This window comes from Lissotriton vulgaris, chromosome 2_1, assembly GCF_964263255.1.
Source record: "Lissotriton vulgaris chromosome 2_1, aLisVul1.2, whole genome shotgun sequence".
Classification (NCBI taxonomy): Eukaryota; Metazoa; Chordata; class Amphibia; order Caudata; family Salamandridae; genus Lissotriton; species Lissotriton vulgaris.
The window spans coordinates 13645486-13668419 of record NC_141687.1 but is presented as its reverse complement, the minus strand read 5'-3'; the positions used below and the strand labels follow the sequence as shown (position 1 = coordinate 13668419).

The 22934-nt window shown below is 47.4% G+C and overlaps 1 protein-coding gene across 1 annotated transcript in view; it reads left to right on the top strand.

Moving 5' to 3' along the window:
* Positions 1-7208: 7208 nt before the first annotated feature.
* Positions 7209-22934, top strand: part of LOC147729456 (CD5 antigen-like) — a 476949-nt gene continuing 461223 nt past the window's right edge. The window contains exon 1 of the mRNA XM_086954323.1: positions 7209-7272. Within this exon, the coding sequence (XP_086810449.1) occupies positions 7209-7272 (64 nt within the window). The remainder of the gene's footprint in view (positions 7273-22934) is intronic.

The window sequence follows — 22934 nt, the reverse complement described above, 5'->3', positions numbered from 1 at the left end:
TTAAACTCCCCGAGAAATTGTTTAAGATGTGAATGCGTGAATGTACATTTCAGACATCAAGCAGGTGGAATTTAACTTTCTGCAAAGCAATGTATTGTAAATAAGATAGTCCTTTGTAGCCAGATGTAAAGTAGATTAATATTGTAGATTTATTGTTAAGATAATTACATGAGTAAATCACAGGAAGATGGTAAGTCCATACGATGCCCCACCAGGAGCAGTCTCTGTCCTGCTCAGCCTGCACACACCAACTGACACTCCACAGCTCAACAAGCACCCATAATTCCATGACCTCATAATTTATACCAACATTCTAGACATCATCAGGCACACCAACACACAAACTGGCTGAGCAGTAGATAAGAGATACATAGGCAAGGGGAAATGCAGCAGTAGATATTAACACATCCCCCTCCCTAAGGAAACCAAACACAAAAAAAGGATAATAAAAGATGCATGAAGATACAGTGAGCAAATGAATCAAGAACATATAACATAAATGAAAATGCATGACAATTCAAAATGCCAATGAAATCACACACCTTGAATCACAATAAAAGAGTTCCCGGAAAGCATTAAACTTAGACAATATAATAATCAATCCAACATTACATAGTTAAAACCAGAAAACCTCAAAAAGACTCATAACCAGGTAAAGCCCAAATTGCTTCAACACAATCATTTAATAAGTAAGAAGCAGAGAAAACTCGCAAGAAAGTGTCATCTGCAACACAATCTTAACCAGGATAGCACTTAAAGAAAGTTACAGGAAAAACCATTCACCCACCAACCAAACAGTGAGTGTACACGCAGAGAAACTCCACGTGGAAGTGCTTACTCCACGCAGACCAACCCACAATAACCAATCAGGAAAACCATTCACCCACAAACCAAACAGTGAGTGTACACGCAAAGAAACCTCATGTGAAGGTGTTTACCCTACGCAGACCAAACCACAATAACCAACCTGGAAAACCATTCACCCACAACCAAACAGTGAGTGTACACGCAGAGAACCTCATGTGAAGATGTTTACTCTACACAGACCAACATAAAAACATTCACTCACCCAATCCAAAAGTAAAGTAAATTCGACAAACTAAATGTCATTCAAGTAACACACTAAAATGTGAAACCATAACCACAACAAGTGGCTGGCAAACCACCCCAAACTCAGGGGAACCCATAAGAGAAAACCACACCAAACCAAGTACACACCAAACCAAGTATGCAAGCAAAGACAATAAACACAACACACACTCTCCTCCTCTCTTCCATATCAATTCAAAAACAAACAGAAAGATCCTGCGACAACTGCAACATGCCCCCATCACAATATTGTAAACACCCTGTTGAAAATAGGACAAAGCAACAGTAACATAACAAATTAAAACAATAAACGTGGTCACCGTAGTCTACGATCAGTGAGCGATTTCTCACCCGAAAATCCATGTAGCTCCACACCCAAAGTCCAAAAGGTACAGGCCAGATCCAGTGTTTCCAATGCACCACCAGTACCACAGTCCCAGTCATGACGACAACGTTCCAAATAACATCCTGCGTTAGTGTGACTACCGATGACCATCCTGGAGTGAGAGTGTCCTCACCCGAAATCTCCCAGCATAAAGTCTCCAGCAGTGGCACCTGTAAGCCCACAAAGTAAAAGCTCAGAAAGTCCAGTGACAAGGGTCGGCACAAACAAGGACAGGACAAACCCACCATCAATTAGCAAGGTCAATCGCTGCATCCCTTGACAAGAATGAATGACGAGAAATCGGATGGACATCATGAATGAAAATGGAATGCCAAAAGAGACAAAATCCATAGAGCAGTAATCCTAAGCGTTTTTTTTTTAAAACGCCGTGAACCTCAGCAAAATAACAAGATCCTTCCCAAAGTGTTAAGATGGCCGCCACAGCATCGTTCAGCGTCGTTTTCTAATGGAGATGGGTCACGTTTTCCCCTTTAACGTCACAAGAATCACCAACACGCTGAAGAATTCTAAAAACGTCATCAAATGGACGCTAGCAGGAGAACAGAGAAGAGCTCCGCAGGCCAACCGTCACCGACTCCACAAACGGTGAGTTGGCGAACATTGAAAGATACACTGGCCCAATTAAAATGTAGAGGGACGTTGTCACTGCCAGAACACGCTGCGAGAGCGCAGACCCTGATCCCTCCACCGGCAGATAAGAACTGTGCTCTTCAGTAGTGAGAGTCTCCTCACAACAACTCTGTGCGAGACGACACTCAGCCCCGACCCGCAGCCAGTCCGCTTCACTTGTTTACAACGCAAAGTGAAAACTCACCAGCTGCCGCCTCTGGTCCCAGTTCAAATCCCCATTATCGCAGCCAGTCCGCTTCACTCGTGAACACTACAAAGTGAAAACTCACCACCTGCCGCCTCAGGTCCCAGGTCAAATTCAACGGACAGCCGGACAGTCAGCATGTGATAGCCATAAATGGAAAAATGCAGGTAACAAGCAAGACTGATTAATCCAAATCTTTCGTTCACAGGAAAGCCAACAAACGTTAAACTGGTGGGGCTTACCAGAGCGTAGCTTTATTTCCTTTTTAACCTTCTTTCTTCAAAGTTCTTTTCATTAGTTCCTGTAGTTAATCAAGTCCTTAGTTCCAGGGTAATCCAGGGTAGTCCAGGGTAATCCTTCACCAACACACAGTTTCTTTTGCCTCGTCGCCAGTATTGTAAATAAGATAGTCCTTTGTAGCCAGATGTATATTAGATTAATATTGTAGATTTATTGTTAAGATAATTACATGAGTAAATCACAGGAAGATGGTAAGTCCATATGATGCCCCACCCGGAGCAGTCTCTGTCCTGCTCAGCCTGCACACTCCAACTGACACTCCACAGCTCAACAAGCATCCATAATTCCATGACCTCATCATTCTTCCAACATTCTAGACATCATCAGGCATACCAACACACAAACTGGCTGAGCAGTAGATAAGAGATACATTGGAAAGGGGAAATGCAGCAGTAGATTATAACACAATGTAAGTGTCAAAGATAATGCAGACTCCCACACAGTGAGCAGGAGGTATCTATCTCGCAACCTCAGAGTGAGGAGGAGGAATGTACCTTTCTGAGGTAGTGATTGCAGAGTGAGTACTTACTTACTTACTTCTTTATGCCACCTGCCTCTCCAAAGGTATGGGCCTTTAACCAGGTCCTCCAGTCATCTCTGTCCTGGGTTTTCATTCAATCTGACTCCCGTCGTAACCCATCTCCTTGCAGTCAGTCTTGAGGCCTTGCCACAGGTGTTTGTTGTCCTTCCCACTTTTCCTTTACCATTGTGGGTTGCAGGTGAGGGCTTGGCTGGTGTTCTTTGGCAGGGGCTTGCAGAGAGCGTGACCTATCCAGCTTCAGTGTCTTTTCATGATGGGATGAAAATTCTTCTGTCATAGATTGTTGCTGGCGGTGCTTGGCCACTGGCCAGTGCATGTGGAGGATTTTCCTCAGACAGGTGCTGAAGCTCTGGACTTTGGTGGTGGTGGTGACTGTTGTCCTCTAAGTTTCTGCTTGGATTTTACATTGGTGTTACCAAGCCTGGACTTTGCTGCGTTATGTTCTTGGAGCTCCAGATCTTCTTTAACTTAATGAAGCAGCCCTTAATGGAACAGACAAACCAACTCCAGCAATATAACATCACCATCCTCAGAGAGGCAAAGAAATGGAGTGAAAACCCAGTAACCCTGAGTAACAAGTTTCAAGTTTCAAGTCCTGCAAGAACAAGAGGATGACGGAGACCCAGTAGTGGGTAAGTGGGAGAAGATAAAAGAAACAGCATCATAAACCTGGCAGGAGTTAATGGGTCTCAATAAACACCGACAAAAATAATGGATCTCCCCAGAGACTGCAAAATCCAACAGAGAAAGGAAAAGAAAGCTGCAGTCAACACCAGGTGAACAAGAGCAGAAGATGCGAAAGCCAAAGGCAAATACACCAAAATCAACAAGGAAGCAAATTGAAGCTTATGAGCAGATAAGCGAAGATTCATCATTGGTCTTGTCACCGACGCCCAAGAAGCAACAAGCCATGTAAACTAGAAATAACTCTACAACATCGTAAGCCAGAAAGACCTGTTAATACAAAGCTGGGAAGACAATCATGTGTAACGAAGGCCAACAATGAAGATTGGTGAAGCACCTTGAAGAACTGGCAACCAGCCCGTGCCATAGTCTCCACCAGATATAGGGCCAGCTAACAAGGACTTGCCAATCGACTGCAGCAGATCGACCAAGGAAGAAATATGGCAAGAGGGTGCATAATTATGACTACATAATTCCCTGCCTAATTCCCTTTTATAGGAGAGATTGTCTCCTTTAACAAAAAAAAAATAAAGGGTAATATCCATTAAGATGCCTATTTATTTAATTAGGCAAGACCAAAGTGCATCATACAATATAAAGTGCATTATGTAATGGTAGATGTGTTGTGTACCTTAAGCTGCCTTTCCGCTTTGATGCTCTCTCCCTGTTCTTCTTTCATATCCCTTTTGCCATAATTACAGTGTTTATCGTCCCAGTAAGTCTGGCTTTGTTCAACCCCATCCAGTTTTTTCAAAATTAAAGAACATGAGTGTGAACTCTCCTTTTGTGCGGGTTTGCTTCACCCCAACACCCTTGAATTACCCATCACCCCCCTGGTGAAGGATTGCCCGTGCTTCCCTCCCTACCCCAACTTTGACTAGATGCCATTGCGTTGCACCCCTTCTGCTTTCAACCTCGCACTCTTCCAGAATTGGATTCCAGAGTGTCCCTCCTCTCTGCAAAAATCTAGCATGGTGTATAAGGTCTAAACTGCTAACAATTTGTTGAATTCTAATTAGATAATTACATAAGAAGTGATCTAATATCAGAAAATCAAAGGAATTGGCCCTTTGCTAAGACTTTAAGTTTGTCGATGCCTGGGCACCCTTAAATAAATCAATCATTTTCACAAATTCTCTTCATTGCCTTGAAGTTACTGCTGACATATGAGAAAAGATGTTAGATTGGAATACTTCTGAAGTTGAAAAAGTTCTCTTTGCTGTGGCCATGCTTAATATAGAATCCTTAATGCGATAGCATGCAAACTCCAAAAGTATTGTGCAGGGGTATTTTGCATTTGCATGTCTCTGAGCCGGTACCCTATGAGCTCTCGTAATTGTTAGATCCCCCTCCAGGTCTGCCATAGTTTTTTTCAAAGGTGACTCGTCCATTTCATTACTCGAGTGACCTCACAACCCGACGGAATGCTCACCAATCACAGGTTAGAGCTTCTATTATAGTTCTCTAAAGCCTGTATCTTGTTCTCGATCTGTTGTTTGCTTTTCCCCAGTTGGATTAGTTTCTGCATACTGGCCACCTTATCCTCTAAATCTGAAATATGATTCTCAGCCTCTTTCAACCTTATCGGGGTGAAGGATATCATTTCCTCCAATTTTGACAGTCGTTATGGAGCGGTGCTGCTATTTCTTGTGCTTGTAATGCATTCAAGTCCCTGTTTTCTCTCAGTATGGAAGCTAGCATGCTTTTCACTGATTTTCCACCATCTTCTATCTCTGCTGATTCTTATGTTAGGCCTTTGTCCTGCATACTCACCCCTATCTCTAGGGAGGATACATGTGTACCTTTGAAACCTTTATACTTCGAAGAAGTGGAGGTTGTAAGCCGGTTAATTTGAATGCAAGCGGCCTTGAAAGGGGACTAGTTATTCTGGTGGTTACTGCGGTCTGCGCCTGAACTCGGGCCAGGGTCTGGGTCTGGACTAGAGCAAGGGACTCATTTATGAGGTTTTGCCGTAGGGAGGTGCAGCAGGCCTTTTTGATACGCTTATGGCAAACAAAATGGCAAGAGTCTTTTCCTCTTTCTTCGTGTGCTGCAGAATGCAGCCCACATAGAAAAATGAAAAATGAGGAGAATCAAGATATTTCTCCCTGTTGCACCTCTCTTACTCCTCCCCTGGGGAGGCGTAAGCTTTTGGTGCTGCCTCAGATTCACGATTTCTCGTAAATCTGGGGCTGTGTCAAAAGGCCATGGATGTTGCTGGGAACGCCCACAGCAACACCCATTGGACGCTCCTTTAATGCAGAACATTGCGTTAAAGGGACTGATATTGATCAGGCAGCATTAAGTCAAAAAAAGTGGCACCACGGAACGTCACAAAAAGTGATGTGCCGGAGGTGCAAGGAGTCTCATGAATGAGGCCCTAAATGTTTGAGGGGCCGCCAAGGTTTCAGATGCGTGGTACTCGGCAGAACTTCTCCCATTCCAAAAGCGTGGCCCGCTAATCTAACAGGAAATGAGCTCGACCTGCCCGACTCCTCGATGCGGCGCTCTCACCTTGTTTGGGTTGGGGCAGCACAATTCAGCTGTCCAGCAGCCGTCCAGCAACGCTGCAGCAGCTGCCCAGTAGAAATCCAGCAGCAGTCCAGCAGGCCAGAGTTCCTGCCACTTTATAGCCTCTTACAGGGACTCCTATCATCTTATTCTGTTTTCTATTAGTGGTTTTGAGGCAGCTACATCAGTAATGCTCTTTTGATGATCAGCTTGCCTCGCCCGCTTAGGTCCCTTGTATCTTCCACATAGGTCTTCCTCACCGGCCTGTACTCATCTTTCTTCTCCCCCTTCAAGGACTTGGGAACTAAAAAAATCTCCTCTTGGTATGCCTCTGTAATGGCCGCTGTAGCGTTTGGCTGCCGGCTTCTGGCTTCTAGGGGGTGGTGTGGGAGCTAGGGGGCACTAATGGCAGAGTGCATGGGAAAAGTCTGTTGCATTGCCCCATGATGGATTGACTCCATGGGCTCTAAGATCTGAGCCAGACCCTTGTCTCCAACCCACACATAGAATTAAAGTGCTGAGACTGATCTCACATAGTGCGAACCCCACAGCACGGGGCACTCTTGTCTGTGATGATCCTGGGGCACGGGCTCACATGTGAGTCATTAATCCCCCTCTTAGACTAGAAGCAGAGGGTCTCCTCTCATATACCCCACAGCACTAGACACTCTCACCATCACCCTATGTGTCCAGGTCACTAGGATTGCACTAGGGCAGAAAAGGAGACATTTTACCCTTTAGATGAAGAATAACCAAAAGTAAGCAATCTATGATGTAATCAATTGAGAGTAGCTAAGGAACAAGTGCAACTGTGACATTCTGAATAATATTGACAACATGTACCCTCTCTTTCAGAATTTCAAATGTGGGGGCACATTGTGTTCCTGTTACTTGCCCTGAGGGTGTCCGCGTACTGTCCTGATTGTGGTGAGTGCTGTTTGTCTAACTGGTTAATGACACTGTCTGAGGATTTTGAGTTTTGTGCAGCAAAAGCATTTGGAACCATGTATCCCCTCCAGAGCACCAGAAAAAGCAGAAAGAGTGCTTGATGGCTTGGGAACAGAAAAGTACAACTGTGGGTGTGACAAATTATTGCATAGCGACTTTGTTCAACAACATATAATGTACCACAGTTAAGCCTTGTTAGACCTGGCATCTTTGGCGTGGTTTCCCCTGTCTTTTTGGCCTCTACCTCCTGTATTTTTGATGTTGTGCTGGATTTCGTTTTTACTGGTTTAGATGCTTTGGACACTGCCAGTGGCAGATCAGTGCCAGAGTGTAAGTGCTCTCTGCGTAAATTGTTATGATGTATGCCATGAGTAGCCCTAAAATGGTGTCTCGGGCCTGCCACTGCAGTGCCTGTGTGCAGTCTATGAACTGTCATGTCCTCCTGGTCAGTTCCCCCACTGACCAGGCCTAATCCTTCCCTTTTTGTGCACATTAGTCACCCCTATGGAAGGCCCAAGGTACCCCCCTGGGCAGGGTGCAGTGTATGTAAAAGGTAGAGCATGTACTAGTGCAGGTGACATGCTCTGGTAGTGAATTACAGCCATTTTCGTTTTTCACTATTGTAAGGTTATCTTGCTCCATAGGTTAACATGGGGGATGCTGGCTACAGTGGTTACCAGCATTTCTTCCCATAGGAACAAGATAGGACAGAAGAGTGTGGTATCCCTGAACTCAGAATTTAATAACACATCTTTTAGGAAAGGTTGTTTTTGAATCCTGTGTTTGAGAAAAGCACTTTTAGAAAGTTGCTGTTCTCTTGTCTGACCTTCCTGTGTGCCTTGGCCTGTTTGAGTATTGACTGTCTGGTTTGATAGTGACAGGGGCAGGGGATTCCCCAGGAGGCTGACTGAGTCAGCCCTAGGCTGAATGACTGCATTTGCAACTTGAGTGGTGGGAGGAGTTAGCACCTGGGCCTGAATAGGGCTGTGCCTGCCTTCCGCAATGCTGGCTCCACCTCCTGCTGGGCGGCTGAGGACCCTGCCCCTCACTCTGAAAGGAAAAGAGAAGCCAGGAAAACAAAGTGCTCAAGAAACACCCAGAACTGGTTCAGACCGGGCTCAGTGCCCACATGCACAAAGAGAACAAAGACTTTTAGGGGTATAAGTACAGAACCCCTGACAACAGAAAATAAGATCATCGTGGAATCAAGAAGGAACCTCTGCCAAGGAGAAAGCTGAAACTGAAGAAGGAAGATTGTCCAGCTGCTGCTCTGCTGGATTGCCCTGTTGTTGCTTTGATGCCAAGGAGAGGGGAAGGACTTGTCTTTGTGCTGTGTCCCCTTGCTTGAAGGAATCTCCAAGGTCCCGAGAAGAGCTGGCTCCCTGTTTTTGAAGTCCCAGGAACAAAAGGACTTCACCCCCAGCTTCCCCTGAGCTCTACTGAGAGAGTTCTGTCCTTCCTGGAGTGCTTGGCCCATGTGTGCTGCCTCTGGAAGTTGTACCTGTTTACACAAGTTGACCTCGCACACCAGTGTTTCAATCAATAAAGAGAACATAACGAAGAAAAATTGACTTGTACCAATTCCTTGGGAGAACAGTTTGACTTTACCTTAGTTACAACATGAATGTTGATTGAATACTAACATTGTGTTTGCCATACAGCCTTTTTGGTGTGCGAGGTCAACTTGTGTAAATAGTTATACAGAACAAATTCATTTGTTCTAAATTGGGTTCTAGGGGGTTGTAGCCCAGACCATTTGCACCCTTGCTGTGAGTAACTGTTGGGAATCTGACGTGTGGTGCGGCACTTAAAGCCCCAATCCCCTTTCTTGTTGTGATGGAAGTTGTACCTGTGTTGGGAATCTGGAAACTAAGCTTGAGAGACTTTGCTACAGAAAAGTTATTGCATCGCTCGCTGCGGAGCGCATCCCCGACAGTGCGAGGAAATTCCTGCCGCTACGAAGGTTGAGATCGTCGCAGCGCCTGTTGCCACTGTCAGAGCCATCACATCCTTCGTTTGTGGGACGCACCCGATCGGTGCGGGAAGCCAAATATTGCTGCGAGTGTCCTCGCAGAGCCTGTCAACGCTGGATGAGATCTCCGCACCGCCTGCTTGCGGACCGCATCACGTCGCTGTGAGAGTCATCGCCAAAGCCATCGCATCGAGGAGCTGAGAGAGAGAAGATCACCGCTGGTCCGTGCATCATTGCCCCAGAGATCGTCGCAACTCCAAAGATCATCGCATCGTGCCTTTGCCAGAACAAACTTCCTACAGAACCTACGCACCGGAATCCATACAAGTGGCCTTCCTCCCCCTACACACCGGATTCGTCGCTACACGCCCGCTGCTGCAGCGGGGCTGTCGCATCGCCTCCCCAGGGTCTCAGGAGCAACGCATTTCTTGTTTTCCACCGCACCAGCTTCTGCTTTTGGAACTTTGTCGCAACTAAAGGTACTGTGCCTGAAACGTGACACAACTGTGAACTTTTCACGCAACTATGGAATATTTTATCTCAACCTAAAGAACTTCTAATTGCAACCTTAAGAACTCTTTTGAAACCATATTCTTGAACTATGTATGTTGAATTTTAGTCATTTTGGTCTTGATTAGTTTAGATTAAATACCTTTATTTTTCTAAACTGTTGTGGAGTCAGTTTGTGGTGTTCTCACTGTGTTACTGTGAGTGTTGGTACAAATACTTTACACATTGCCTTCTGATTAGCCTTGACTGCTAATGCTAAGCTACCTAGAGGGTGAGAAGGGGTTATCTCAGAGGGTTTCCTCCTTTCCCTGACTAGAAGCAAGGGTCCCTATTTGGACAGTGGTAGCTACTTCTGCCAACTAGAGACCCCCAGTTCTATCAAGCCTAATATTACATTATGTAGGAACGTGCCAAGGGAAATAAACGCATGAATATATACCAATTTAAATGTATATGTGAGTGTATAAATCCATTGTTACTTGCATTAGTTTGTGGGACTACAATCTCCAAAATCAATGATTATGTTATTACATAGACCAGTGCCTTGGGGGAGGTGGGTCTCCTCAGTTTAGTGCTAGAATACGTTGATTCAACACAGTTTGGTATTGAAATGAGAAATAGCCTATTTTTGCTACTGTTTGTGCTTTCAGCCTCTTTCCAGTTAATGGTAGAAATAGGTGTGAAAGTTATGATGGATCCAAGAAAGCGATAAACTTCTGAAAAGTAAACATAATTATGAATTAAGCAAAGGATCATTTGAGTAGATCCTTCAAGATTGTTTTATAGAAACTAACAGTTGAAAATAAGAAAAAGCATTTGCAATGCAATCGGTCTCGCCTTTGGGACCTTATAAGTATTTAGCTATGCAGCACATTAGCCTCGAAACTGAAACATCTACTGTTTTTTAACATGGATGGAAAATAAGCACCAAACTGCATGACACATTTTGTAATCCCACTTGGTACACCCCGCCACCCCTCTGCCCTCCCTCACCTTGGTACAGCCCATTACTGAATGTGTGAACATTCCACAGCTGACTCCAGCTGACTGGGAACATGTGATGGTGTTGACATGGAATAAAGAAGACTCCTTATAATCTACTTTGTACACCTCTTCTTTGTAATACCGGTGACGCAAAACTGTGTGGGGACGGTACACCATCACCCCCAGTACATACTCCATTTACAGCAAAGTAATTTTAAGAAGATTTCTACCTTACCTGATGCTGAAGGTTAAAATCAGACGTCAAGGCATCCTGCGACCCCCTGCTGAACTGTGAATCAGATCGACCTGCTCGTTGTTGTCTTTTAAGTTGGAAGTGCACCTCCTCCAGGACAAAGTCATTCCAGCAGAGAGAGTAGTCTGCAGTGGAGGAGAAGCAAGAGAAACCAAGGTGGTGCCACTGTGTGAGTCGAGCGGCTTCCGCAGTCAATGCACAGTGTACCAACAGTAAACTGATGAGGTGAGCAGTAACCCAGCAGTGCTGCATTGATCAGATGTTTGGGGGGCATTTAGCTGTGTTTGTGGCCCTTGAGAGTGGTGAGGTGAATGACAGCCCCGGCCAGCGACCATCTCTTTTAGAGGTCCGTAGAGGGGTAGGAGGACCCCGTGTTGATGATCACTGCTCCGTTCCCTGCAAAGAGATGCCACAGCAAGAGCTGTGAAGAGCCACGGGGGAGTTGTGGAGCACGCGGGGCATTCCATCAGAAGCCCAGCGGGAACAGGTTTCCCATCAGCGCAGCTCCAGTTTCACTCTCCGGGAACGCGTCATCGCATGAGGCAGCGTTGACGGCACGTTTGATTTCCCCAAGAGAGCGACGTTGTGCCCTGGCCAGTATGGATAAAGAGTGGCAGGGGCATTGTTGTGTCGTCTGAGGCGGTGTGGGGGTTGTGTGGGACAGCCCCGAGGGTTCCATCGGTGGCTCAGCAGGAGCAGTGTTGCCTCCAGCTTTCCTTCCTGGAGCACGTCATCGCCTGAGGCAGTGCGAATGGGAGAGAGACCTCCTCTCAGCACAGCACCAGAAATGTAACTCCTTCCTCACCCGTTACCGGAAAGTACAAGCCTGTTCCATCCCTCACTGACAGGCACAGCTGTGTTGTGGCTAGGGTGACCAACCGTCCGTAAATTTCACGGACAGTCCGTAATTTCGGCCGTCTGTCGTTGTCCGTGAAGGATCTTTTAACGGACGCCATTTGTCCGTAATTTTAACCGGCACCGGTCGCAACTCCCTGAAGCTGGCGCAGCTTCCACCCACCTCTCTTCTTGACTCCGATGCTGAGGTCGGGTGTCACAGACTCCGAGGCAGCACAAAAGCTCACATACCCAGCAGCATTGGAGAGGCACAGCGGGGTGGCAATCCTCACACCTCCAGCCCTTGATGAGCTGTTAAAAGGTGACAGAGAGGGGGGGGGCGGCAGCTTCAGGAGCAGGGGCATCTATTCAGATGCAAACAGCCCTGAATGCGCCATGTCTCCGCGATTTAAAGGGGCTTCACACATTCCGTTTCTGCCCAGGGCCCCAAGTAATAACGTGGCAAAGAAAATTTCTCTGAGGTGATAATATTAAGCCATACGCGTCATTACTTCTCCATTAGGGACGGTCTGTTGGTTTGTACACATGATCTGGTGTTCCCACTCTCGAGACCTTATGACTGTCCTTGCGGCAGTTTCTCTCTAGATTCCCCCATCGGGGTGCGCTCTATTGAAAAACCTATCCTAGGTACTCGTATTGACAACACTGAGCGAGCACTTAGTATATGGAGCCTTAATGTAAGACAAGGACTCACCTGACCTCATTTTTCTCACTGAGACTTGGTTACAGGACGCCGATTCTGCCATAATAAATCTGGCTTTTTCTTCCACCTATACGGTATTTACTCTGAACCGCACTTCTAGGGGAGGAGGCATAGCCATGGCGACAAAATCTTGCTTCCCGGCGGATTGGAAAGCTCTTGATCTGCCGATGTGCGAGAGCGCCTCTTTCAAGGTTACTGTCAGTCATCGGTTCACTCTTAGTGGCCTGCTTATTTATCGCCCTCCAGGGAATGACACGGTCTTCAAGGCCGCTCTCGTTGACATGGTCAATTCGTTAGCTCCTAGATGTGCTAACTTTAACATCGTAGGTGATCTGAATATACATCTTGATCAGACGTCCTCCTTACCCATTAGCTCTTTGATAGCGGACCTTGAAGCCATGCAACTGAACCAACTAGTCACCGCCCCCACCCATATAGGAGGTCATATCCTTGACCCCTTCTTTACCACCTTGGCTCGGGCTAGGGCATCTGACCCAATGGCGGTGGGTTGGACTGATCATCTGTTGGTCAAAGTGTCATGTCCCTTGGATGACTCTCTATTTAAACCTGTGGACAGACTGACCCTTAAAAGAAACTGGCGTAAGCTCAAAATGGAGGAGTTCGTTAAAATCTTGGAGGCACTGCCCTTGGGCAACCTGTCGAATGTGGAACAGGGATATGAACAGTTCTGTAGCTGGGTCCTTACTGCTCTTGATTCTCTTATACCAATGCGCTGGTCGAAATGTCATGCTAAAACGCGCAGCCCATGGTATGATGAGACCCTTGCCGAGCTCAAGAGAACATGCCGGCAAGCTGAGAGCGCATGGAGGAAATCCTTCGACCCTACATTAAAATTACTGTACTTCACCCAGCTTAAGATCTATCACAGAGCTATCTGTCAAGCCCGGGCGGCATATTATGCCTCTGAGTTTTCAAAGAGCCCTAACCCATCTAAATTAATATTTAAAGTGCTCAAAGATCTGATGGGAAAACGGGCCACCTCGCCTGAAATCTGCACGGACTCTCACTGTGAAAGCTTGGCATCCTTTTTCATGGAGAAGGTGCAGGTAATCTACTGAGGGTTCATGCAATCTGTGCCTGGTGATGAGCCCAGGGCTGAAAGGGCTCTGGACTGCGAGCCTCTGTCCTCCCTACCTGCTTTGTCCGTTGAGGCTTTTGATACTCTGAGCCTTAAAATTAAATCTGGTTCCCCCCTAGACCCTTTGAAGCCAGAGCTTATTACTCTTCTCCCGCCTCTATGCCGTGAGCCCATACTGCACTTGATCAATCTCTCACTCGCTGAGGGCGTGGTTCCTGCCTCCTGGAAGCAAGCAGTGGTCAGCCCCATTCTGAAGAAGCCTAATCTCGACCCTCTGCTACCCGAGAGCTACCGCCCCTTCTCCCTCCTGCCCTGGACCGCCAAGGTCACTGAGGCACACGTGAATTCCATCTTGTCTGCCCATCTCTCTCGCAATATTATTCTTGACGAGAGCCAGAATGGTTTTCGCGCACAACACAGCACCGAAACTGCTCTGCTCTTTATGAGCGAACATCTTCGTTCGGTGCTGGATGCGGGACAGACAGCGGCGCTCCTCTTGTTAGACCCGAGCGCCGCATTCGACACGGTGTCTCATGACATTTTGATGCGGCGGCTGGAGGAAGTGGGAATTGAGGGGAAAGCTCTTCAATGGTTCCGCTCTTTCCTCTCGGACCGGTTTTTTAAAGTGGCCATTCCACCTGGTCAGTCCTCTTTCCATCCCTTGGGACTAGGAGTCCCTCAGGGCTCTGCGTTGAGCCCCACTTTGTTCAACTTGTATGTGAAACCGCTGGCTGCTGTCGTCAGACAAAGTGGCTTAACCTTGACATCGTACGCCGACGACACGCAGCTGGCGGTGACGCTCAGTGGGGACCCTGAGGTGACTGCCCCCAGGTTTCGCGCAGGGCTTTTAGCCGTGGCGAATTGGATGCGTATTAACTGCTTACAGTTAAACGCCAAGAAAACCGAAGTCCTGATCTTAGGAAAGCAAGCGGACCTGTGGGGAGATCAATGGTGGCCTCCTGAATTGGGGGTGACTCCCATCCCAGCGGCCGAAGTGAAGAACTTGGGGGTCTGGCTGGATTTCAACCTCTCTTTTACCAGCCATACAAAGAAGATCGCAGCTACCTGCTATGGTATTCTGCGAGGACTGAGACCAGTCCTCAAATTCTTCGACCCCCTACTCGGCAACTGGTGGTCCAAGCCTCTATCCTCTCTCGGCTGGACTATGGGAGTGTTCTGCTGCTTGGTGTCAATCAGGCCGAGGCCACCAGACTGCAGAGGGTGCAGAATGCCGCAGCCCGGGCCATTGTGGGCCTCCCGAGACGGTGCTCTGTCTCTGCAGCTCTGACCTCCCTCCACTGGCTGCCGGTCAGACAGAGAATCAAATTCAAGGCTCTCTGTCTGACATTCAAGATCCTGAAATTCTCGTCACCTCCTGCCCTGACGGGTCTTGTTTCCCCGTATGTCCCCAGGCGGTCTCTCAGGTCGGAATCTCTTCATCTAGCGAGCACGCCTAGGTTCAGACTGAGTAGGATAGGAGGTCGTTCATTTCGTGTTATGGCGGCTGGATTATGGAACTCCCTTCCTGTCCATATCCGTGCCCTTAACAGCCTGACTCTCTTCAGACGTGTGATAAAAACTCACTTGTTCACCTCTGTTGACTGATCTCCTCTCTTTTCAGCGGCGATTTGTTGTGTTGTGGTACTTGATCAGGCGCCAGGACGCCCCTTCGCTGGGGCAGCTGTGCGCTGAATAAAAGTTATTAACATAACATAACATAACATAACTTCTAAGATTTCCACTAATCAGTGAGCAGCGGTAAAATAAAGTAGCAGCGTGCAAATTGGTCCGATCACATCTCAGGCAATCCCTTTTTGCTGTAGTCGGGATGGGGCTGAGTCAGTCAATTGCCAGCAGGGCTGGAACTGAGGCAAGGGAGGGGGTGGCGGCTGAAATGGGGCGAGTGACTCACCATAGAGAGCACTGCAAGGAGGAAAAGAGCAGGTGACACAGTGACAGTCCGCCTTTGGTCTGGCAGTACGTATAGATTCATTTTACAAACACTGTCCACAAAATAATTTGACATTGAGAAAAATGTGATATTAAAACTGTTCTGCCTGGCCTGCCTTAATTTTCCAAAACCACAATTTAAGATTCCTTAGAGGGTTTAAGGCACCTGCTGCAGGCATCTCTCGGCATCAGGCAAGTCGCATGATATGCCAGTAATACAGCTTAGGTGGTTAATACAGCTCAGGTGGTTAATGCACTTGCTGGAGAGGTCTGTGTTCACTCTGATCATAGGTTTGAATTATAAAATAACTTAGAGGGTCAAAAGAAACTACTGCAGAATGTTGCATGTAAGTTGTAGGTCACTTATTTGAATTATCGGTAACATTGCTCAGTGAGTTGTTGCATGTGTTCAGAGATGCATGTATAACTGGCAGATCACGCGTTACAAAAGTGTTAAAGTAGCTGTATGAGGTATGCACCCACTGCAAAACCTGTAAGGCAACTGAAACTTTTATTGTTTTAATGTTGGTTAAAGTGGTTATTTTTGACAAGTATCAATCCTTATTATAAAGTGCCAAAAACCAATTCAGTGTGCAGTGGTACAATGAATGACTCAGTGAGTTGAACACTTGCCGATTGAACCTTCCGCACCTTATAGCTCACGAGTGCAAATCTGAGCCTTCAAACTTCCACACACTTCAGTTGACAATTGGCTGAGTTGCTATAGATGATGTTTTGAACGCTCTGTGTGTTCATGCCATATTTAGAGCGCCTAGAGCGTGGCCACATAGTCCTCCAAGCGGTGTCTTGTTTACAGTCGGAGATGCCAATCCTAGGGAAAAGGGGATCCCATGTCCCAGGCCTTTCCCTCTAGTGCCTGATCTTTCAACTGTTGCTCATTTAAAATTCCAGTCACAACCCATGCTTTTAATAAAGTTATTAAAGCAGCGGCGAAGCTATTACTAATTAAAGGGTCGAGTTTTTCTGGTGAGGAGGAAATTTAAAGAAAGGGCGCAAAACGAAGTGGCATGTCCAAGATCACACAGTTCTTGTCACCCGGGGAGTCGAAGGCTGAACGTTGGTTCGCCGGCTCTGCCGTCATCGTTTTAGACCATTGTGTATATCAGGTATGACGATGAAGCACGGAGATACAATGCTATTTGTTGTTATGTGTGATGTAAAAGATTAACACCAGCAATAATACCATTCATGTATGAAATGTACTGCTCCGATTTTAGACTCCCTGGTGTAAATTGTATTTTAACTGTGACAATTGTTCTTGCTGTGTCCAGCTAGTGGGGTCTGTGAGAGCAGAGACAGACAGGAGTGATATGCAAGGGCACATGGAGAGGCAAAGGCACAGATGAGAGATATGTAAGGACACGGACAAAGGAAAGACACACAGGAGTGATATGTAAGGGCACAGGGGGAGCAAAGATACAGATGAGTGATATGTAAGGACACAGGGAGAGCAAAGGCACACATACTGAATAAGCAGCTACCTATGTTATATGACATCTCTTTATTAAGGTAATAACTGCACTTTCACAATTGCTTTATTAACCTTCCTGCTTTCTCAAATTTGCTTGAAAATGCACCATTTGTCCACTCTTTTTTCAAAATGTTCTCCCCCGAACGCTCCGTAAGTTGTTCCGGCTTGCTCGCTACGCTCGCTCACTGCGGTGCATTAGGACAATATAGTTATGCCTCACCACTTTCAAATGTCACCAGCCGCCACTGGCCCCAAACATCCTAGAACTGGCCCTGATTACACCGAGGCAGCACGTGGTTCTCTTCACAGGTTGTAATTACTGTCACTAGATTGTAAGTAAACCTCAGTTCTTCAAACATGCAGTCTATAATGTAAGAAAATAAAGAAATGGCACAATCGCACCCACACTGATTAACAAAGTATGGAGGACAATCAGTTAAATCAGTTCTCTTGGAGTATCTCCTTTAAGTACTGTACATCAGTGTGTGGGGGGGGGGGGGCAAAACTAACATTTTGGATAGAGAGTATGTCTTCTCGTTGTCTTGTCCAGGAAGGGGTGAGGAGCCCTACTCCACCCTGGAAGAGACCAAGATGGTACTAGAATACTGCATGCCCACCCCTGTGCCCACCCTGGTGGATCCTGTTCCCCCTCCTGTGATGGCTCCTACCCCCCACCCCCAGTGATGGCTCCTGTCCCCCCCGCCCCCGACCTGTGATGGCTCCTGTCCCCCCCTGTGTTGGATCCTGTCTCTGCCCTGGGTGGCTTCTGTCCCAGTCCTGGAATGGCTCCTGCAGCGAGGGTGAAGTTCTTGATGGGCCTCTTCTCAAAAAGGCTCAGCTCAAAATTAATATGAAAAAGGTGGGCGAGTGAGCAAGTGCAGGGATGGCTGGTTGGCTAGATGAATTAGTGAAAGGGTGAATGGATGAATGAAAGATTGAATACATGGATAATGAGAGGATGGATGATAGATGAGTGAGTGGAAGGATGGAAGAGAGAAAAGGTAAATAGCTGGATGTATGGGAGGAAGGGTAGCTGGATGGGTAAAAGGGTGGATGGATGAGTGAAAAGGTGGATGATGAGTGAGTGAGTGGGTGGATGCATGAGTGAAATGATGGATGGATTGATGAACTGATAAGTGTAGGGTGAATGGATGGACAGATGAGCGAAAGGGTGGATGTAAGGATGGATGAGTGAGTGAGTGAAAAGGAAGATAGATGGCCAAAAGGATGAATAGATGAGTGAAGGAGTGAAAGGATAAATGGATGAGAGAAAGGATGGATGAGTGATAGGGTCAATGAATGGATTCATGAGTGGATGAGTAGATAGGTGGGAGGGTGGATGGATGGATGGATGGAAGGAAGTATTGCTATGTGGATGGATAGTAAGTGAAAGGATGCCTGGATGGGTGAAAGGGTAAATGGCTGGATGGATGAGTGAATGATTGGATGGATGGGTAGAAGAGTGGATGGATGAGTGTACAGATGGATAGGGTGACAGGGTGGATGGATGAGTGAAATTATAGATGGAAGGATACATGATGGATAGGTCTGCAAATGGTTGAATATGTTTGGATATGGCTGGGCTTGCTTATATACTATTGCGCGACCTCTGATGTGTCTGTTAAACTTATCCAATTGTCCTGAAGTTTTGTCCTGAATTTTGAACTCCTGTCCTGAATTTGTGTCCTGAATTTTGACCCTTTGTCCTGAATTTTTACACTCACCGTCCTGAATTTGCACCAATGCCAGTTGGTCACCCTAGTTGTGGCATACCAAATTGTCTGTCATTCCCCACTTGCTGACAGGCAGAGCTCTCTTTCAACAAGCATTTGTAAGGCAATCAGTCTAGCCTTTGAGACCTTAAATGTATTTAGCTATGCCGCACATTAGCCTGAGTGCTGAAAAATCGACTGTTTTTTAACATGTGGGGAACATAAGCACTAAACTGCATTACACGCCAGGTATGGGAACAGATGGAGAGAAATATTGCCTTTCAGCTGGAAATGGTATAGTCCAAAGCTCTGTTTTCATATAAAATCAGGGCCTTCGGTGGTCATATCACTGCAAGTACAAGATTTGGAAAAAAATATTGTCCACGGGGGCTCGTGGAAGACAGTTTCAATGGACTGGAATCTAGAGAATGCTAAAGTGATCCTGGTATTTCACTGGCTCCCCATCTAGATGAGATGACAGCTGAAGGGCCTCACACACACCAACAAAGCCCTCCACAACCTAGGACTTGCTTACACCAACCATCAACTGCAATATCACCTACCCTCTATACACCTGCACTCCTCTTCAATCGCCCTTGCACACAACCATTGCAGCTGAGGGGGTGGCTGCTTCTTTTCCTACATCACTGCCAAGACACCTGCAAGCTGCGTACAGCCCCCTCACTGGCAGACTCAAGACCTGGCTCTTTGATGAAATACAGCAGATTCACATTAAAATAGAACAAGATTTAATTTTCAGACCATTTTTGTTATGATTGCCATGTAGGTGAGGAAAATGCTGGTTTGGGAAGGAAAGCAATGTTGATGAATGCACACGCATACAATAAATGCGCCCAAGCACGTCAGACCATCATTGCATATGACAGTATTACCTTGGTAGGTGGCGGCTTGACCCTTGGCATATCTTGGTGGCACTCAGGGTAAAATCTAGAAGTAACTATATTAGACATGAATCTGCTTCCATAACTGCTGTCTTTTCATTCACTTATTGCTCATTTCAGAACATTAACAATGTCACATCCTAGATGTAATGTGACATCAGTTTGTTTTACATCATAAAATCAAGGGTAATATGATGTAATTTCCTGTGATGTTTATGGTGTGAAAAGCAAAAATAACAGATGATGGACAGAATGCTGAACCAATCAAACATTAACCCCCAATCACAGATCTGGGTGGATCCATTGTTTTTGCATGCCATGCTATTCCAGTTTAGATGAGGGGTGGTACCCTGAAAACGGCCCCAGGATCATTGTCTCATAAGGAGGGAGGACCTGGCTTGGCAGTTCGGGCTGGACTGTTTCCATCGGACTGATTTGCATATGAGGGGGTCCAAACTGGGGTGGGGCATAGCGAGCAAAAGAACAATGAACTTAACCCAGTTCTGTGGATGAATCTTTAATTCATTCAGATTCCCTCCATCATTTGATGACATGGCCCAAATTGGTGTAAAAGGGGCATACGGTGTCATTTCCGTTAGCCCAAGCTAAGAATGTGAATTATTTTTTTAATAGGAGGTCAGGGCCACAAGAAAGCAATTCCATTGCTCAGTTTTGACCAAGACATGTCTTAAAGCGAAATTTAAATCAAACTGCAAACAAGCCAAGGGTGCTCCTCCACTCTTGTTTGTCTCTGTCGTTTTTATTACTTTTTCCACATATCCTGTTAAACACAAAACTGAAGATAAAATACAAACAGTGGAACTTTTTAAGAGCTGCTAAGAGAACAAGTATTTATTTAACTTGTGGTTTCACATAGTGTCATGTCTGTGCTTGAAGGCTTGTGCACTAACGCAGCATGACATTCAAAGTTTAGCAAAAGACACAGAAATGCCGTTCCCACCATAAAACAGTCTGCGTTATTCTAGTGTAAGAACCCACTGCATCATCTTTTTACGCACACATTTGAATTCAAAATTAAGGCACTTGCCAAAGTTGAAAAATAAGTTGCATATGTGTAGAGAGCAACCCAGACTCTCTCATACTTTGTTGCCACCTTCCACACATCCACGCATACCCCAGGGCGGGCTCGCGCCGGGGTATAAATAAAGAAAGCGGAAGACCGCTCGGGGTCTTTCCGGTTAACCCATACTGGCGGTGTGTACGTGTATCCTTGTGGTGCTGAGTGTCACGTGCAAGGCCTAATACCGGCCTCCCACATTGGCGACGATGGGGTCTGAATCCACGCCTTCCTGCTCGCTGCCCTGCCTGCCGTGGTGCGGCACGTTGCCAGCAGCCCCTTCTCAACGCTCGTACCTGCTGCGAGGCCCGTTGGCCCGCCCGCCCCCAGGCTCGAGACCCGCCCACACGCCTTCCTGTTGGGAGCGCTTTCGGCTGGCGGGACTCGCCGGGCCCTGCGGAGCGGTGGGGTGAGTCTTGCGCTTGTGCCCCCGCTCGCGCTACAAGCAACGCTCCTGATCCGGTGGTGCGCCCTGACGGCACGAAGACACGTGCGCGCCCAACCGCAGCACGACCTGGCTAAACAGCCGAGACCCCAGAGGGAGGTGCGCCCTGACGCGAAGCGCGTCGCAGCTTCCCAGGCGAGGCAGCCCTGTTCACCTCGCAGTCGCTGCGAGCGTGCGAATCCTATCTGGGACAGCAGCTGAAGCCCGTCTGCAGGCAAAAGGGCGTGAGCCCATCAAGCATTGGTGCAACCAATACATCATACTGGCCAACACCCATAAAGTGCCGCACTGCAACTCAGGGGACATCTACCCCACAAGACACCGATAACAGCCTCACTGCCCCATACAGTGCATGGTCGCCCCCAACCTTCCCGAATCCTGGTGGGAGAACAGAGAAGCACCAGATGTGGAGGAGGGGCCCGCATGCACAGCTGCGGAACATAGTCAGTGCGCTCAGAGCCACGCGCGGAGAAGCCAGCCCAGCACGCCCCAGCTGCCCTAGTACCCCTGAGAAGCTTGCAGAGGAGGAGAGGCACAATCATGTCTGTCACAGAACCGGGAGCTGGTCTAGCGGGAGGCAGCCAGAACCAAGCCGCGCCACCCACACCACCGCCTCCTGCCCAAGTTCAAGCACCTGCCCAGAATCAAACTGCCGCGGCCGTGCTGCCGCCACCCAGCCACCTACATGTCGGCGCCGCTCCGATTTCCCCATTCAGCGAGGCGGCGGATCCAGCTACAGCCGCGTCGAGGTGGAAGGCCTGTGTAGGAAGGCTCAACCTCTACTTCAAAGGCACTAGGGAAAACGGTGGGACGGTCAAGAGGTCGCTCCTCATCCTATATGGAGGGCCTGAAATACATGACCTCTTCGAGACACTCCCCAACACGGGGCGGGAAGATGACTATGATGCACATTTCGACCCACAACTCAACCACGACTTTTTAAATTTAAGAGAGCTTGGCAGAGGGACTCGGAATCGGTGGACATGTTCCACGCAAGGCTGCGCCGGCTGGCACGCTCATGCCCTTTAACCAACCCGAGAGAAGAGATTAGAGATCAAATCATAGTGGGGTGTTGGTCCAAACTACTGAGAAAGCTCATTCTCTGACAACCCGGAATCTCGCTAGATGAAATCTTGGTTCTAGCACGCTCCAACGAACTCTCTGACGCAAGAGCGGAGGAAATGGATGTGGCGCTGAGAACACCGGTGGCAGCACCAACCCAGGCCCAAACACAGCCGACGATCAAAGAGGAAAAGGTCGAGGCGATACAAAAGAGACCTCCAGGGAATCGCCAGCATGCCGAAACACTCGAGGAAATCAGTGCGACTACTGCGGCGAAGATTACCCAGTGACTACAACCTGTGGGGCAAAAGGAAAGACATGCCTGAAGTGCAGTCGTATGAATAATTTTGCAGTAGTATGCCGCGGCGGGCGATATCGACCAGCAGGCCCGAAGTCCAAAAACATAACACGATGAGTCCAACAACTATTGATAGACCCGGAGCGGCATCCCCCGGATAACCAAGCACAGGAGTGTCGACCGAGGTATGAAGATGACAGTGATGACAAAGTGTACGTCATCTCGTATGTCAGCAGGGTGTCGACGCGGAAGAGGCCGCCTCCTATGTGCTCCGTCTCCATAGAAGGCACTGAAGTGAGAGCTCTTATAGACACAGGAGCATCAGT